This window comes from Branchiostoma floridae, chromosome 2 (assembly GCF_000003815.2).
Source record: "Branchiostoma floridae strain S238N-H82 chromosome 2, Bfl_VNyyK, whole genome shotgun sequence".
Taxonomy (NCBI): Eukaryota; Metazoa; Chordata; class Leptocardii; order Amphioxiformes; family Branchiostomatidae; genus Branchiostoma; species Branchiostoma floridae.
This window is the reverse complement of record NC_049980.1, coordinates 15,544,582-15,562,517: the sequence shown is the minus strand read 5'-3', so window position 1 is coordinate 15,562,517 and position 17,936 is coordinate 15,544,582. Positions and strand designations below refer to the sequence as shown.

At 40.8% G+C, this 17,936-nt stretch overlaps 2 protein-coding genes and 1 long non-coding RNA gene across 3 annotated transcripts in view; all 3 read left to right on the top strand.

The window, feature by feature from the left end:
• Positions 1 to 17,936, top strand: part of LOC118409821 (chondroitin sulfate proteoglycan 4-like) — a gene marked incomplete in the record, with an annotated part of 145,979 nt that overhangs the window by 35,463 nt on the left and 92,580 nt on the right.
• LOC118409847 lies at positions 7 to 2,495 on the top strand. Its single transcript, XM_035811210.1, has 3 exons — positions 7 to 356; positions 571 to 651; positions 833 to 2,495. The coding sequence occupies exons 1-3, from the start codon at positions 60 to 62 to the stop codon at positions 1,220 to 1,222; spliced, it is 768 nt and encodes a 255-aa protein (XP_035667103.1). The 5' UTR covers positions 7 to 59; the 3' UTR covers positions 1,223 to 2,495.
• On the top strand, positions 13,949 to 16,451 carry LOC118409854. Its single transcript, XR_004830494.1, has 2 exons — positions 13,949 to 14,644; positions 15,304 to 16,451. It is a non-coding gene; the product is annotated as an uncharacterized LOC118409854 (long non-coding RNA).

Genomic DNA, 17,936 nt, shown 5'->3' with positions numbered 1-17,936 from the left:
GCCACTGGGACATACACGTCAGTCCCAGTCTGGTGTGGGCTCTAAGGTTACATTTAGGTATGACTCAAGAACCTGGGCTGTATTTGGTCATTTCCCCTGTGCACTCTGCAAGGAGGTCAACCTGGGAAACCTGCATACCTCTCGTGAAAATGGCAGGGACAGGCGATAGGAGTCTTTGGTGCATTGAAGTCACAGATGAACAAAAAATGACAATTCAGGCACTATTTGCACACTCGGGATGGGAGCTGATCGAACATCCATACCCTACCCCTCAAGTGGAGGCAGCTCCACAGTCAACCAGGAAAAAACCACGCCGGGTATCGCAGAAGGCACAAGCCGATGATAGCCAACTGCAGGTCAGTAGACGCCTTCTATAACTACAGTAGTTGTTTTTCCATACTCATTTGCCATATCCTTGCGTAAAATTTGAACACGTTTAAAACAAAGCACTTGTCCCTACATGAAGGTCATGTATAAATAAGGGAAAATATTCTGTACCACTCTGTCATACATAATACTCTGCAAACAATTCATGTATAAGCCCCTAATTTCACATGTCATGTGTTCTAGGAAATTGAGGTATTAGACACAGAAGTTCCCGAGTCAGCTGGAGGCCAGCACCATACCACCACATCACAAGGTCAGCCTGAGGTAAGATTAGTCTTCATTATATCTAAATTGTTGATGCAGTCTTTTATTTCAGTTTTTTAGGTATCTGTGAAGTACTTGATATATTATTATAATATTTTTGTCGACTTTACCAGTATCTTGGGTTTATACACAAAAAAATGATCCATACATTATAAATAACAATTCTATTTTCATTTTCCAGCCCCAGCCAACAACCTCCAGCCATTCCGACACTGAGTGCCCCCATTGTTTCTTTGACCCATGTGTGACATCAAGGCCACAGAAATGGCTGGGGAAGGGAAACCCACCAGGCCGCGGAAACTCTGCGGTTCGAAAAACTCTCTACAAAAAGTTCTGGAAAGTGCTAAATGACAGGCTGGCCTGGTATGATCCCAGATATATAGACAAGAAGAATAGAATGTGGCAAGTATACCTGGATGGATTGGATGAAAACAACTGCTGGGTTCCTGGTAGACACAGTCCAGGAGAGCAGAGTGTCAGAGAAATCATGCCTGACTGTGTCTTACACCAGGTTCGCCAGCTGTACCCAAATTTGCCAAAGGTTCCATACATGGACCACAAATTCTTCTAAAATCATAACCGTATCTTTATACAAATAGATCCAAACTTACTTGCAGTGTTTTGCTCTTTTTGTCTATATATATATATAGAGAGAAAAAAAAATGATGTATTTTTCCCTAACATTTTTCACATCATTGTTCTTAGACAGAATGCTAAAAATATAAGGTTAGCAAATGCTTGCCCTCATACCCCAATATTGTGTGATGTACCAATTGCAGCTCATATTTATGCTGTAGTTTTGTGCTTATATTTATTATATTGTTGAGTCTTTCTTGCTTTCATAAACCTGTTATTTCTATGCTGATCTAATGGCAAATACTGGTGTATAGCTCCTCTTTGTACATCCACATTCTCTGTTAGCCTGTGATCAGTGATAGATAAATGTGATGTCTGAATGAGGAATCAAAGTAGCTTATCCTAACTTTGTTGTATTTCATTCAAGACCTGTATTTGGTATATATTTGAAATCTACAATGTATGAAGTACATGTATAATTGGAAATAATGACCAACGCAATTCTGTTCAGCTCTACAGTTAATCATGAAGTGCATGTGCACTATCTGAGTGTATTTGCCTGTCTCTGTGATTTTTATTCTCTCAGAATAGCCAATGACATTCTCCAGTCTGGAGAAAGATAATAGTTTTTCATTAGACCATTGAAGATTCTACAGTAGTTGTGGTTATGGATCACATCAGAATAAAACCCTGCACAGTATAACAGACAGGACCATGTCTGTACAATGCAAAAGTTATATACATTTACTAAGCATTGTAGGGATATCTTGAATTGATGTAGATTTTGTTGAATACTGTTGTATTTGTTATTTGTTTGGCTCTGTATATAAAAAAAGGTGTCAAGGTCATTGAGTGTGGTGGACTATTTTTTACCTGGGGACAGCAATACAAAAGTCATAACTAGAACTTTTACCACCTACAATGCTACATCATCCTACATGGAAAGATACAGAAATAGGACTTTTTGTCTGATATTGCAAAAGAATAGTGTGAAAAAGATTTACTCATGTAACAGTAAGAGAGAGAACTTCAACACTGTCAGACTGACTCAGTTTCAGAGATTTGACATCTAGCTCTCACAAACTGCCCTGTGTCTTATTCTAGGACACAGGGCAGCTTGGGAGATCCAGATGTCAAATCCTGCAGGGAAGGAGTAATTAACACAGCTCAATGGCTGTGCCCGATTTTCTGCTCCAGGCAGGAGCACCTCCCCAAGGGCAGGGTGGTGTAGCCGAAACATGCGCTCCGGACAAGCGCCAGATGCGGGTTTAAGTATGACTGGCAGGTGGTATGACAGAGATAAGATAATTTTCTTCCCTCCCAGGTGCCACCTGTTACAGTGTTAGCTTTGTTCTTGGCAAAGGTGCCATTTGTCTGATGACTTATGGGGAGTGGTGGTGTGTCATCTAGATTCTTGACCTGTTATTTTCATCCATTTTAAAATGTTCTTCAACATTGCCTCAAGTTCAGCTGAAGGTCATGTTGTTTGCATAGAAATAGCCAATATGCTGATTATTTGCCAGAATACTCTTTTGGTGAACCTCCAAACAGACCTTCCTAGGGAATATCTTGACTGACAATGTTGTTTTGGTTGAAAATGCCCCTGAAAAAGAGTAGCTCACTGTCATGCTGTACTAGGAAGAGTTTGTGTGATTTTATTTTAAGTTGTGGAATTTAATTTGGAGATGGCATTTAAGGGCTGCTGGAAGAGTTTTTGTCAGTTTCAGTCTCTCTGTAATCATACCTTAAAAGGATTCTTATGTGTTGGAAATGTCATCTTAGATTCTATTAATAACTATGAGAATGTTTGCAAATTAAGTCATATGCTTGGAAAATGTTATGTTTCAATTATTTGCTTCTAGATAGTGGGGATGGAATGTTGTTTTCAACACTTCTTTCTTTAAAGAAGCTTGTCCTAATTTTATCTTATCCAAACAAAGCACCCTAGTGTGTCAGGTATCAGATTTTTGTGGCCATATGGAAAGGGACCTTGTTGAAATACCCCAGAAGACATGAAATGGGATTGTTAACAGTCCCTTTTGACCTCTCAGTTTGACTGGTCTGCAAAGAGTCAAGTTAAATGGATTTGGCAGCTTCCATCTGTTCTGTTTGGGAAAGAGATTTTGATATCTTCCTTGACACAAAAGAATGTGCATTATTAGACTATGATTAAATCATGTCATGACTTTGTGCATGGAGAGTTCATGATTTGATTACTTACTTGATATTTGTTGTCAGTTGGACAGAACATGCTTCAACTTGGGTTTGGAAGGCAAGTATGTTGAAGTCTGGAACTTGTTTGGACAAGACAGTTGTCTTGGGTCAAGGTTGGTATGCATACTACATGAGGCAGTGTGTCTGCCATCTGTTTCTGGAAGGTCCCTAGACTCTTACTTATCTGCAAAGATAGGTTAGCCTAGGTGACATCTTGATTAGTTTTTGGCATACTTTGTAGGATCCTAAATGGCCATTTTAAAACAGTTTCAGGAGATCTGACTGGACAAGACTAGTCTATGCATTAGTTTATTCAAAGATGTCAAGTCATTGATGGTAAATGTCACATGCAGTATGCTCAGTCAGACTAAGGCCCAATCTACACACAGTTTTTACCGATATCTGTGGAGATGTCGGGAGGGATCTAGAACGTAGGGGGCCGGACACCCATGGCGCTTGCAGTCATAAACATATAGCGCGATTTTCCAAATGGCGTTATATGCTAATGAGCCTTCCCGAAGTCGGGAAGCATCTACACGCGTGCGAAGCTGTCAGGGACCCCTGCTAAGCTATTGGTAAGGTATCGTACGAATGGTCCGGACCTTTCGGGAGAAATTTTCGGGAAAAACTGTGTGTAGGTCGTGCCTAACTCTGCTCCAACACCCTGGGTGTTTGCATGGCAGCATTGACCAGGGTGTTTGGACAAATTGACTGGGCCAAGTTAGTAAATGGCCGCATTGTGCCATGTTGAGCAAACACTGAACTTATGTTATATAAGGTAGAGGTAAAGTAAAGCTCTGTTTATGACTGATAAATTTTCTGAAGCTAAGGTCATCATATGACTTGTCAAAGGTTACTCTTCAGTCTCTGTCATAAATCAGTCAGGGAGCCAATGTAATAAATGTTCCTATTTTATTATCAACACCTGAGAAACATTAAACTGGCATTGTCTCATCAAGTCTTGAAAACAATACAAACACACATACATTGAAAACTGCCCAAGAAGACCACTCAGGGGACCAAGAGAACCTTATGGGCAGGTGGTCACTAACATCTATTATCATAATACCGGCACGTTTACGACGATTTCTCTAGCCATACTGATTTGACAAATTGTCAACGCATCATTTTCTCCAGTTACATGTTGCTGTTATAGCATACCCTTGCCACTTCTTCTGTGTAACTTTTCTGCCACTCTTGTCCTGCTAAAAGCGTAATATCGTAATTGTAACACGCCGCGGAATTACACGGTGAACCGGCGCGTGGTTGGGAGGGGGTACAAAATACCGGCCGGAAGAAACACGGCACAATTAACTGTCGCTATGTACCTTTATACATCCTCCATGTTCCTTCCTTTTCTGTTACTAAATGCATAAAACATAAACCTGCATGAGCATACAAAATGTCATGAGAAAACGGACGTATAGTGTCAAGAATTTTCATTTAACTTTTGTCCGTCACAACCGCTGTGACGTAACACTTTACTGCTAGCGTAGATATAAGAATGGCGGGAAAATGGCTGCGTACGTTCAATTTTGCCCATTCAGTCGAAGATCCGGGCTATTATGCAACGGTTCTTCACACTTTTACATGAGTTGTAGGTCACCAACAGAAATTCAAGATTGTTGTTGAATCATGTTCGTCTTGTGCCGTGAGCATGTGTAATTATGATCTACAAATCTGGCAATGAATGTGACGGTGTGTTCGTCCCACGACGAGCTGCCTGTCCCGAAAAAGATACTGAAAACTTTTCGCCTTGTTGTCTTCGAATGCATTGTTATCGATGCTTTGTAAATGATGTATTGGACAGCTAGATGTCTGAAGTGTGCATACCTCAGAAATAACTATTGTTGCATGTGTAGATCTCTTTAAATTCCATTATTTTTTATCGGCCGGTCTTACGGCCGGTATTATGCCAATGCATGTTATAGACAGGATCCATAATGCCTATGATAATGAGTAGATTATGTAGAGGACCACCAAAAAAGGCCACATTGGCCAGGCAGTCCTTATGTAGAGTTAGTTGGTCACTAAGTAGTCAAGCTGTACCTGTATACTGATTTTTTTAAAGAATAGCTATCTCTTTCTGATTTTAGCCTCATTCAATAAACTTGTGGATAGTGACCCACTTACGTGAGTCATTCCATTACTCTAATGTCCTAAATCCCATCATGAGCAATACAGCTAATCTAAAATATGATTCTAATGGTTACTTGATAGGGATCATTACCCTACTTACATGCAGAGGACCATAAAATGCACCTGGCATGCAGGGACCCCAGTGCATGTGCTTATTAGATTGGAAAGACTGTCTGCACTTTTTCTGGTCAGCTCGATTATGCTCAGGAGAATTAATGGGATTGCCAGGGATAAACACCATAAAATGTAAGGATAGGCATGTCTGTGGAGTCCCATGTGCCAGCAAGTGTACATGCCCAATGGAGCATGATACCCATACATCAGCACAGGCAGGACCAAAATGGTGTCAACCCAGTTGTCCACAATGGATACAAATCACCCTGGCAACACATGTTAGAGTTAAATGTGTAATCATATTTCAGTGGTCACCTATCACTTCTCTTTGGAACGTTTGCTCTTTTGGAGTTAGAACAAACAGTTGGACTGGGAGTTCTAATTATTGGTTATCAAATAACAAATCCTGCTATAGACTATTCTGTCTTACCTACAGGGTCTGATATGAACAAAGATTTTCTTGCTTACAAAGTATTGATAGAGGTTTTCATTTCTGGAGAAAGCACACTTGAGTGCAGCTACACGTGTACTTTGACACTGTTCTTATGCAACTCCTTCAGTGGTATTAGCAATGAAAGGAAAAGCTACCTATCCCATAAATTGCCCAAGCACTTATTGATGCCTTGAAGATTAACAACCATCTTATCTTTCAAGCCTTTGTAAGCTTCTTGAGAAGTGTGGATCAGTCGGTACCAGAATAAGGTCCTTTCCCTGCATTCTGATGAAGGCTGCCTTTTGGGGGGAGTGTTCAATCATTGTATTGGGCAGAGTCTTTAAATGCATTGGTGAGCAGTAAGGGACTACTCCCATCCAATGATTGTCAACTGTAGATTTTTTTAGTAGTCTAGCAGGTCTTTTTGTAGTCCAACCTAACCTTGCTACCTGTGCTGCACAGATACATCTTGGCAAAACTTGAATTGATCATGTCTGAATCATTCTGTAGCAGGCGATCCAAAAGGACCATCATGGGTACTACGACATTGGCTACTTTAAAGGCATCATTGAAAAGATGATGAGACAAAGTCAGGAGGATGAACCTTTCATGAATGTGAATCTGTCCAATATTGGACACTGCCCAAGATGACAGTCAGGGCATTGGCTTGCTTCAGGCCATAATAGGGCAAAGTGGTAAAATACTGCTGACTGCATGTCTGTGATGGCTCTAACTCTTACTGATGTAACTTAGTTGTTTTGTTCAAGTTCTTGAGCTTCTGCAGACGTTGTAGGATGGCTGTTCCTTAATGTGGGTAATACTTTGGCTGGAATTTTGTCTTTCATCACAGTTAAGGCATTGCTGGTGAAACATGAGGTTTGAACTTTCTTTTTTTATCATGGAACAAAGGTTTCACCTCTGCCCCCAGCCAGGTGACTGATGATAAAAGCTCCTGCATCACATCAGCTATTGATCTAACTCTTGACAATAACAAAACATCCATCATGGAGTACCTTAAAATGCCCATGCATTTAAAAAACAACAACATTTTTTACAGCTTCTTCTAAAGTTGTAGTTAAGGATAAATTCAAATAACGACGACGACAGGCCTCTAACTTTGCATTCCAAACAGTACCTCTGACTAGTTCGTAATCATTCATGTATATGTATAAGTTAATGAAGACCTTACACATGGTTGAAACCCTACCCTGAAAAAAAGTATCCATGACTAATTCTCTTGCTAGATTACTTCCAGGCAATGAATTAACAAACATGGTGCTCTCTGATCCCAAATTGTTTCTTCAACAGTTTCAGGTCATCACTCATGCAAAGCCTTTTCCCCCAGTTGCAGGGAGATGCACACTAATACATCTCAAGGTGCTGTAATCTTCTAATCCTTTTAGCAGCCATCCAAAAATCAATTCCGCTCCTTTGCAGCATATCCCCCTGCGTAGATGAGTTTGGAACAGTTTTCTCCTTGGAAGGTACGATATGCCTACGTCTTACTTCTGAGGATAAACGGCGTCTCAAAGGGCTTGGAGTGATTACCAGGACAGAAGAATCCACAGAAGTCTGCTGTTGATAGGATGATGAGGTAGTGTCCTTAGGCCATGGTTACCCAGTAGTAACACCTTGCAAACAGGACACTTTGTGTGAGTGGAAAAGAATCCCTGCACATGTCAAACTCTTGGATCAAAATATAAGCTGCTGTCATTCTGTAATACTATTAGCAATGTGGTATTAACTTCAGAATCATGAATATTTTGAAATTGTTCGGAAATTATCCTACATGTACTTCTATCTTTATTCATCTCTAAACTAAGTGATTAGATTTTTAGAAAGGCCTCATGTTGATTTGTAGTTTATTGGTGGATTACATTTGTATCCAATTTTTCAAGTCTGATGGACAGATTTGATCCCTTTCCAAGTGACTTCTATTGAGTGTATGTAGTTTTTCTCTCAATTTTACAATCTGTAGTTATGAATAGATCTATGCCTTCTTTGGTTAATGATAGCACATTCAGAACATAGCAATACTGTGTACATCTGCAGGTGTGGTTGTGATACATAGGTGAATACTGTCAGGGAGATGCATTCTGACACTGTGATTGAGATAGTAAAGGTCAAAATATCATGTAATTCACTCAAAGTCAATGTATCAAATTAAAAGTCTGTCATTTCAAAGAGGTGGTAACATTTACAAGCAGTTATTGATAACAATTCTGAAATATCTTTTGAACTACAAGTTTGTAAGAATCTCAAAATAATCATAAATTATATTCATTTTCAACCTACTTATTAAATAAACATACATGTATTGATAAAGTTGGATACTTTTGCTCCTCCATGGCTTTTACTAGCATGGGTGCTATCCTTGTTTGTTTACTAGTACTCACTCCCTTACAAACATATAATGTATGTACGGAATCGAGTATCATATAGCCTTGGTAGACTAACTTTGATGGCACCCGCCAAAACCAGCAGGAAAGTATCACCAATCCCCTTCAGAGCACTCAGTGGGCAGAGAGTAATGTTCCCTGGCATTGGAACACATTAGTTGGTGATGTGCTGATCCCAGAGCGACAGATATCTCCTAGACTGATTGAATTAAGCTGTGGATTAATGAACCAGTACTAGCTGGGGATTGTAGATCAGTAAATGAGGCCGTATCTTATCAAAGATTTCTCCTGCACAAGTATCGCCAGCCACTTTCCTTTGTGTGGAGGCAGTCAGGCAGGTCAGAAATATTGCTCTCCAAATGAAATGGACATTTTCGGTTTCGTTGGTTGTCAGAGATGGAAAAGGTTTGATCTAAAGGGACTGTAAATCATCAGTCTATAGTCAAAAGTATACATATGGATTCGTAGATGACTGTGCAGATGGACTAGTCTAATGTTTCTCTTGAACTACTACAGATAGAGAACAATATAAATCAATGACAGAACCGAGCAGTTCTTAACTGTAGTGATCTAATGCTGATGTCCCAAGAACTTCTTAGAAAAGTGTGATGTAACCAGTGACCAGTCCTCTGAATTAAGAAGTCCAGAGGAAGAGTCATAAGTTTGAATCCCTATGAGCTGTGTAGTCTGTGTAACGCAAACTCCGCTATCCAGGGCTGTAACTGGCCCCTCCCCGCTAGAGGCCAGCTGTGTTGGGCGGGCTGTATAGAAGCTTGCTTAAAAATCAGGCTATGAGCTGTGTTGCTCACCTGACATGTATGCCACAGGAAAGGGTTGTATTGCTTAGTACGGGATGTTAAGCTGTGGTTCACTGTTCATTGTGCTTGTACTGTTGTATGCCGCATGGCGCGTTGGTACACCCGATCCCTCGATCTCGGAAGTTAAGCAACGCGCGGTCCGGACAGTGCTTGGATGGGGGACCAACCTAGGACGTCCGGATTGCTGTAGCCTCACGAAGCTTTCCACGAAATCGTCTTCCGGGAGGGACGTAAAACGGGGGTCCCGTGCTCGAGGAGGTGCCTCGACCACGTTAAACAGCCTCATTACTCAACACATTGGGTACCTGCCTATGGCACTGGCTGCAAATACACCCGATATTATACACCCGATATTATAAAAGAGCTAGGGAATTTCCTTGTATACTGTTAGTGAGTGACAGTTAACCTGTAAATATAGTACATAGCTTCTGTTGTCTCCGTCAGGACCAGTAGAAGATTAGCTCATTACCTCCATGAAATGTCATGGAGGTTATATTTTACCCTGCGTTTGTCTGTCTGTGTGTCTGTGTGTTTGTAAACAAGATAGCTCATGAACGGTTGGGTGGATTGGTTTCATACTTGGTGTGTTGGTAGTGTGTGATGAAAGCTGGAAATGATTAGATTTTGGACCCCCTAGCGGCTCCCCTTGATTCTGCAGCGCAACTTCCGGTTTTGCTATCTCGGTGTTCTGGACATGCTATGGTCACGATTTTTTAGTATTAGATAGCTCTTGTGCTCAGGAAGAAGCGATATAAGTTTGGGCCCCCTAGCGTCTAGTTTTGGGATAGCAGGGGCATTTTTGTCAAAAACTTCTGACGAGGATTACTCAAGAAGGGAACAGCGGATTTTCATGATTTTTGGTATGTAGGTACCTTAGACAATGTTGTACAAGATAAAATACTAATTATGCAAAATAGGATTACATTTGCATAATTAATGAGAATATTCTATCATAGCAGTTTTTTCAATGTATCTCTTGTCCCGGACGTGATATGGTCATGAAATTCGGGTGGTAGATAGCTTTCAGCGTCATGACAAAGTGGGGCAAGTTTCAGTCCCCTAACATTTACAGTGGGGGAAACGTGTATCTTAACGTGTAATTATAGAACTGCAGGTGCGTTTTTGTGAATACACTCCAAAGAGGATAACTGCAGAAAGGAACGACGGATTGCCTGCATTTTAGGTATGCAGGTAGCTTGGGCAAAGATGTTCATAATGATATGCATTTTATACAAATGAGGACTTAATTTGCATAATTAATGAGTAAATTGTATAATTCCATTGTTTGCAATAACTGGACTTCGATAAATGTAACACTTGTTAATTATAATCAGTGGAACATCTGCAGATATCAAATATGCAAATGATGAACTTATTTGCATAATTTATGCAAAAATTGCAAAACAACTTAATGATTAATGATCTGAATTGGGAATTTTACTTGTGACATGTTTACTGTACGTTTGTCAATGATGAACAACACCATGCATTAATCATGTTAATATTAAGTCATTTGAAATTAACAAAAGCTCTAAATATTCATGGAGGTGTGAGGTCACCGAACTCTAGTTTTTTCATGAGTTCATTTCTGCTAAACAGGTCTCAAGGTCACTTCCACTTTCTGTACCCAGTTTATGAATTGTTCCCCCCTCCCCCATTGATATGATCAGTCTTTGTTGTCACCAGTACTTGTAAGCCTAATTTCCTAATCCTAAATGTTCCCTGTATTTTGTGACCTGTCTGATGTCACAACCTTGTCATATACAGGTATTTAACCTGAAACCAGGAATTGATATGTAAATGTCTTTTAAATAAATTTATCAATGTGGTAGCAACCAATTCCTGTAAACATATACCCTGCTACTGAAACAGCAAGGAAACTTGCAACCCAACATGCCACTAGGCACGTACATGTAGGATCTGAATGAACGAACAAACGAACGATAAAATCTCATAGCTTGAGGTTCCATTTATCAGACCCACTTCCTTAAACCCAGTCAGCAGCACTTATTTGACAGATCACAAAGCTAAGATCCAGCCTGGTTCACCTCGTTGTGGTAGGCAATAAATGGTAGGTCACCATGAACTTTCTTGGTTTCTCTTCCATCTTGATTTCCTTCTGCAGCACTGGATAAAGTCTCCCATCCTTGCCTCTCGAGATCAATATCCAATTTTGGGCTGGTTGACTTTTGCTTTGAATGTATGTGTCAAGTGCGACATTTGAAGCAACTAAAACATTTTGCCTTATAAAAAGGTTACTAGTTAATGGAGAAAAGCTTGGCCACACTATTTTCTGTTTAAAGGTGACACAGCCAACCAACCCTACGGATGGCAGGTGGTTAATAACATAGGTAGACATGACCAATTTTTTATCTTAAGGGTGCCAGCAAAAAAACTGTGTAACCAAAACTTTTGCAGCAGGTTTGGTAGTAAAGGGATAAGTCATTGGAGGTGAACAGAGCACGGATTTGAGGTTGCCATGGAAATTGTGTTACGTTGGATTTACATGATACAGAGAATGTATTTTGTTATTCTACTACACTGTATATACTACAGAATAATTTCAACCACAAACTTCAAATGTTGCTAAAACCAGAAAATTTGTACATGTATTCCCAGAATATATTTCAATTTTTGAACCCTGCAACCAACAATAGTTATATTTGTAGATCAGGTCTTCATGAGTTAGCAAGTTGCAGAGCAGCATACTTCTTGCCAGTACTGTCAGTCTCCAGAGAGGTTTTGTGGTCTCACAGGCTTTATTTTCCTCACTATGTATTGTCATATAATCATTATAATGTCCTTCTACATCTTGTAAATTATTACGTCCTCGGACGTCTTCGCCCAGGATGCTGTTGATATCATCTAATGCTCAATAATAATCCTCTCTGCAGGAAACATGGGAATACCTGTGCATCAATATATCTGCCAGTTTGTCTGTGTGGACATGAAGCATGTAATTTGATTGAATGGGACATGGAGGGATTAGCATGGAGGGACAGGGACAGAGGGATATCCATGTTGACAAGGTCAGGTGAATCTGGGGATGCAAGGGTGAAGAGTTAATCGCTTGTCTATGCTGAATGTCATTAAGATGTAAGGAGCCATGTCAGAGCAGCCGTCTGGTCATGCTTGATGGAAATGCAGCAAAGTGTGACGTAGAGTTATTAAAGGAAAATGGTCGTGGGAATTGTGAATGCTATCCAACTTCGTTATAGAATGGATGGAGGCCTCTTCAACACCGGACGCCTTCGCTCCCGCAGACACACCACTTCCTTCACGGTACGGGAGCTGCAGTACGCTGATGACAACGCAACTCCTGTGGATACAGTCGACGCTCTTCAGAGTACTGTCGATGTCCTTGACGGTGCTTACTCCCGCTTCGGTCTCACTTCCAACATAGGGAAGACAAAGATCCTCGCACAGGGAGCTCCGGGGCATCCTCCTCCTGACACTAGTAACATCCGACTCCGAGGTGAAGTACTAGAGACAGTGAAATCATTCCCTTACTTGGGAAGCTTCCTCTCAGATGACTGTACGATGCAGAAAGACATTGACAATAGGATTCGGGCTGCACATGCAGCTTTTGGGAGACTCTCCAAACGTGTCTTCCTAAACCATGACCTCAGTCTTCAAACAAAGATCATGGTTTTCCAAGCCATTGTCCTGTCTACTCTCCTATATGGCTGCGAGGTGTGGGTCCTGTATCGGAGAGATGTGAAAAAGCTGGAGCGTTTCCAACAGCAAAAACTCCGTGCCATTCTGAAGATAAAATGGCAAGACCGTGTCTCCAACGAAGCTGTCCTTCTCCAGGCCAAGCTCCCCAGCATTGAGACTACGATGGCGCGACATCGTCTCCGCTGGGCAGGACACGTCAAAAGAATGCCTACAACTCGACTTCCTCGCCAGATCCTATATTCCCAACTAGAATCCGGTACAAGGTCGCGAGGAGCGCCCAAGCATCGGTTTCGCGACCAGTTAAAGGCTACCCTCCTTTGTTGTGACATTGACCACACTAATTGGGAGACTCTCGCGGAGAACCGGTCTGAGTGGAGACGCACCATAACACAGGGGACTGATCACATGGAGCAGTTACGACGCTCCGAAGCCGAGACAAAAAGACAACAACGCAAAGAGAGACTACTACTTCCTCGCTCCCCACCCACTCTGCCCTGCACAAAGTGTCCCAGACTGTTCCACACTGCCCTGGGACTGAGCAGCCACCTCAGACACCGCCACCAACAGTCAACAGATGAGACTGGATGGACATGAACTAATGCTCGGTCACGAGCTGACGCCGATGATGATGCAGTCTGAACTGCAAACTTTATGGTCAACATGTCCAGGTGGTTTGAGGACAACTCTGTTGGTGCACAAGATGTTTAGTGAACTTTCCAACTGTCTTGTCATTAGAAAATATATGTTAAGAGACATTGTTGTATTTAAGTTATGTCCACCAATGAATCTTTCTGCAGTCTGCTTCATCAAAGTTTATGCCCTTTCTTACACCCTCTACGTAATTTGAGTGAATTCTTTTATAATTATAATAATTGTTTATTTCCTAACAATTGTTTGAGCAAAGTAAAGAAAGGCAGTTGATATTAGGGGTGGCGCACGCCGGTTGAAACCCTTTACGAGGTCGAAAAACACTGAAAATGGGTCAACTTCACCGCCTTCAAACAGATATTTATCAAAGTAAATGTGTTTAAAATTTAGTATCAGTAGTTGAATAAAGTCTTTCTCTTACCATTTGTGCAATTTTTATTAAAATACCTTGAATAGTAAGCGAGAAATGGCCCATCGGGCGACGCGAGTTTCGTCCGCGGGACCCCGTGCACCCCGCGCCCGCGCCGACTTCCGCGGCGATCCGTCATCACTTGGAGCTCATTTCCCGATGACGTGTACACAACAGCCAAGAAAGCTAGCCACCAATTTGTAGCCAACAATACGAGCTTCAAAATGACTACTGCCCATCGAAGCTACGACCTCCGAGTCAAAAAATATCCGCAAGTTAAACTTTAAAAGTGAAATATCTCTCGAAGTTACCTCCCTAAAAATTTTCAAGGGCATCGATTTTCTAAAAATTCAGAAGTTTGCCGTCATTTTGGTACTAGATTCGCATATTTCTGACCAAAAATGGTGCTAGAAACATGGGGCTACATTTACCATACCTCGGCGAGTTTGGAGAAAGAAATCCAAGATGGCGGACGCCGGCGGCGACGATGACGCACGCTACCTTCCGGGTGCGATTCCCGCGGCATCCGACGTCACTGCGACCGCTGATACCTCCCAAAATCCAGGTAATATATTTCTTCAACATTTTTATGGAATATTTAGATAGTTAACGGCTATTTTGTTGTAGATTTTGCCGTATGAATATTGGTAAATACTGTACTCAAATACGTGTACATATACTACAGCATAGCTTGGTCTCAGAAGATCGTTTTCTAGCTCAGACACTGTGTTTACGTTGATTTTTGCGGGAGAATACGGGCGATTAATTATTCTGAAGGTCCCTTTAGTAATGTTATGCCACTTTTTCATCTTCTTGTCACTTTTTGATATCGTAAGCCAAGATAAAAATCCGTGGCTTCCAATCGGAAGGGGGAGGGGTGTGTCACAAGTTGTATGTTTTGTTTGGCATGCATGCATCGAGCTACGACAATTTTTTCCTTTATGTTTAGATTTGGAATTTGTCTTAGCTTTCTTGGTTGACTCCATTCCTTGTGACATTTCTTTTTTCATATCAATATCTATATCATGATAATAAATGTGTGTATTACGGTGTATATAGCTGTGCATATATTGTTTTATGTATATCAGTATGAAATTGTAAGTATATTTTTATGTAATGCTAAATTCTTTTATTGTTGGTTAAATATTCTAAGTTACACTATTCTGGTTGGGTTGTGAATGTTGCTCAGAAATCTAAGTTGCCTTTTCTTGTTCAACTTTATAGGAAACACAAAACCAATTGGGGAGGCGTGTGAAGAGGCAGGCATCACACTTGATGTTCTCCTCACTGCTCCAATTCTACTGAAACAAGCCAGGACCAAGCCTCCATGAACCATCCAGTGCAGTCCACATCACATGATGCTGACCATCAGACCTTTGAGGAAGAAGATGTGTCAAGGCTCAATGCCCAGTTTGCCATCAAACCAGCAAAGTGCAAACAGTGAAGATGAAGTATTCGGAAGTGTTACAGAAACACCTGAGGGGAACACGGAGAATGATGAAGAGGACTGTTTCACTGATACGGACTCTGAGTTAGATTAGAGTGAATTGGATTTAGTGAGAATGATAGTGAGGAGGAGGAAGACGAAGAAGAAAGGGAAGATGAGGATATCACTGTGAAGCAGTCCACTGTGACTGCTGTACCAACCTGAAAAAGAAAAAAAATTGAGTGAGAACATGTTAGAATATTTACTGCACTGTTGGCTATAGACAATGTATCTGTGATTAACTTGCTGGTAAAATGATGAGCAGATAGATTCTTACTAAGAATTCAGCTTGTCTAGAACTAAGCCCAGGGTAGGGAAATCTGTTCTGGCTGTCAAAGGTGATACTAGTACTTGCATAATTCATTATATGGTCATACGCAGTAAAAAAATCACATGATGTCAGAAAACTCATATTTAATGATAAAATACATCAATTCTGATAGCATATTTGGATTCAGCAGGTGCCAAAACCCCCTAGGAGTAAAGTTTGTAGAGTTTGATCAAAGTAGTAATGAAATATTGTAATTACGCATATTTAATGAGGGGACTTAGAAATTATCGCGCCCGAAATCTCGTTTAAGGTCATAAAACCATACTTCTTGTTGAAATGTGTCAATTTTGATATCATATTTGGATTCAGCAGGTCCCAAAACCCCCAGAATGCAAGCTTTGCTGAAATTGATCAAAGCATGTTAGAAATACATTGAGTTCGCATATTTAATGAGGGGACTTAGACGTTTTCGCGACTAGCTTGTTTGGCGCACTGCCTCTGAAATGTCAATATTTGCTATAGTTCAGGATTACGTAACTCGGTAAATAATGATTCGAGGTGACTGTTTTTTGTACAAGAGTTAATATCACCACATTAAAGTCTTTTAAAGGTGAATTGCTGGCTTTGTGATGTTCTGTTGTCGATATATAACAGTATGAAAAAACAATAGAAATGGCATATCTAAGAAATCCGTAAAATCGGAGGCTCGAAATTGAAACTTAAATTGCCAATATCTCAGCTATACAACATCCAATTCACTTCAAACAAATACCATTTTGTTTCTTTCAGTGAGCTCTTTCTGAATAACTTAATTGTGACTGGCATACAACAATTTTAATTTTTTGTCCAACACCCCTATTATTAATATATATTTGATATAAAATGGTCCATAACAGTATCTACTTGTCTATCGTGAAAACATGGTTACTGTGAAATGTTTATCTGTCAGACTTGCTGTTACCATGAACTTAACGACCCTTTTAAACCACCAGCTGTCTCAGCATGGTTTGGGCTTGTTTGGGGTCGATTTGTGAGGAATGATTGTCTCGTTAAGTTGAGGAATCAGGCGAGGAGCGACCCTGATGTAAGTCAGCGACCCGTCTGTCCCCTAAATTACACCTGCAGCAGCAGCGCCCAGAATAACCTGTGGACCAATTCCCGCTGATCACAATCAGACTGGCGCAAGAATCGTGCAGCGTTGTAACATAGGATTTCACGGCGCGTGTCTGAAGGATTGTCCGGCGCGGTTCGGTGTGTAATTGACCCTGGGATTGCTGCATGTCAGGTCAGAGACGGAGGCTTCTGTTGGCCGGTGGATATTGATTGTGTGATTGGTGGGTTTGTGTGCTGTCATGTGGGGCAGGCTGCTGGGGCCGGGTGTGACAATGGGCAGTTATACATGTACATGTCACACTAGCCAGGGCACATGAATACGCCATACAGTACACACACACATGTACATGTACATATGTCAGCTTATATGTTATTAGTTGAAATACATTATGCATGAACAATCTACATTTAGTTTTAAAAAATCAGCTGTGCGTGCTGAACAGCCAAACTGATAAATAAAACTCTTTTTGTTGTTTCATTTATTCCTTCATTTTACTTTCCTTCTGTCTTTCAGATTTATTCGTTATCTGATGATGATGATACAGTGTCCGTTGCCATGGTAACCTGTTATTTCAGGTATTGCTCGGAACCACCAAGGAACAGCAAAGGATAGTGGGATACGTCGCCAACACCCATCTCCAGGCTACAGAAGGTGGGACACGTTGTTTATTTTCTGATTGTTCGTTTTTTTGTTCTTTTTTTCATATTTGGCCAGGCAAATTTCATTTTTTTGTCGACATGTTCTATGTTATAATTACAATCTTGATCAAATAATCCACTGATCAACACCCTTGTCTACACTGCACACCTCGTCAGCAGGTAGAGGGGAATTATGGGTTCCAGGTTCAGTGCAACGAACTTGGTATTACTAATAGAGTACAGCTGTAAGAGATTTATGTAAATTGCGTTATAACATAAACTATGTGCATACGTACATGTACGCTTTGGGAACTTTTTTGTGTTGTCAAAAGATTGAACCAAAGATCA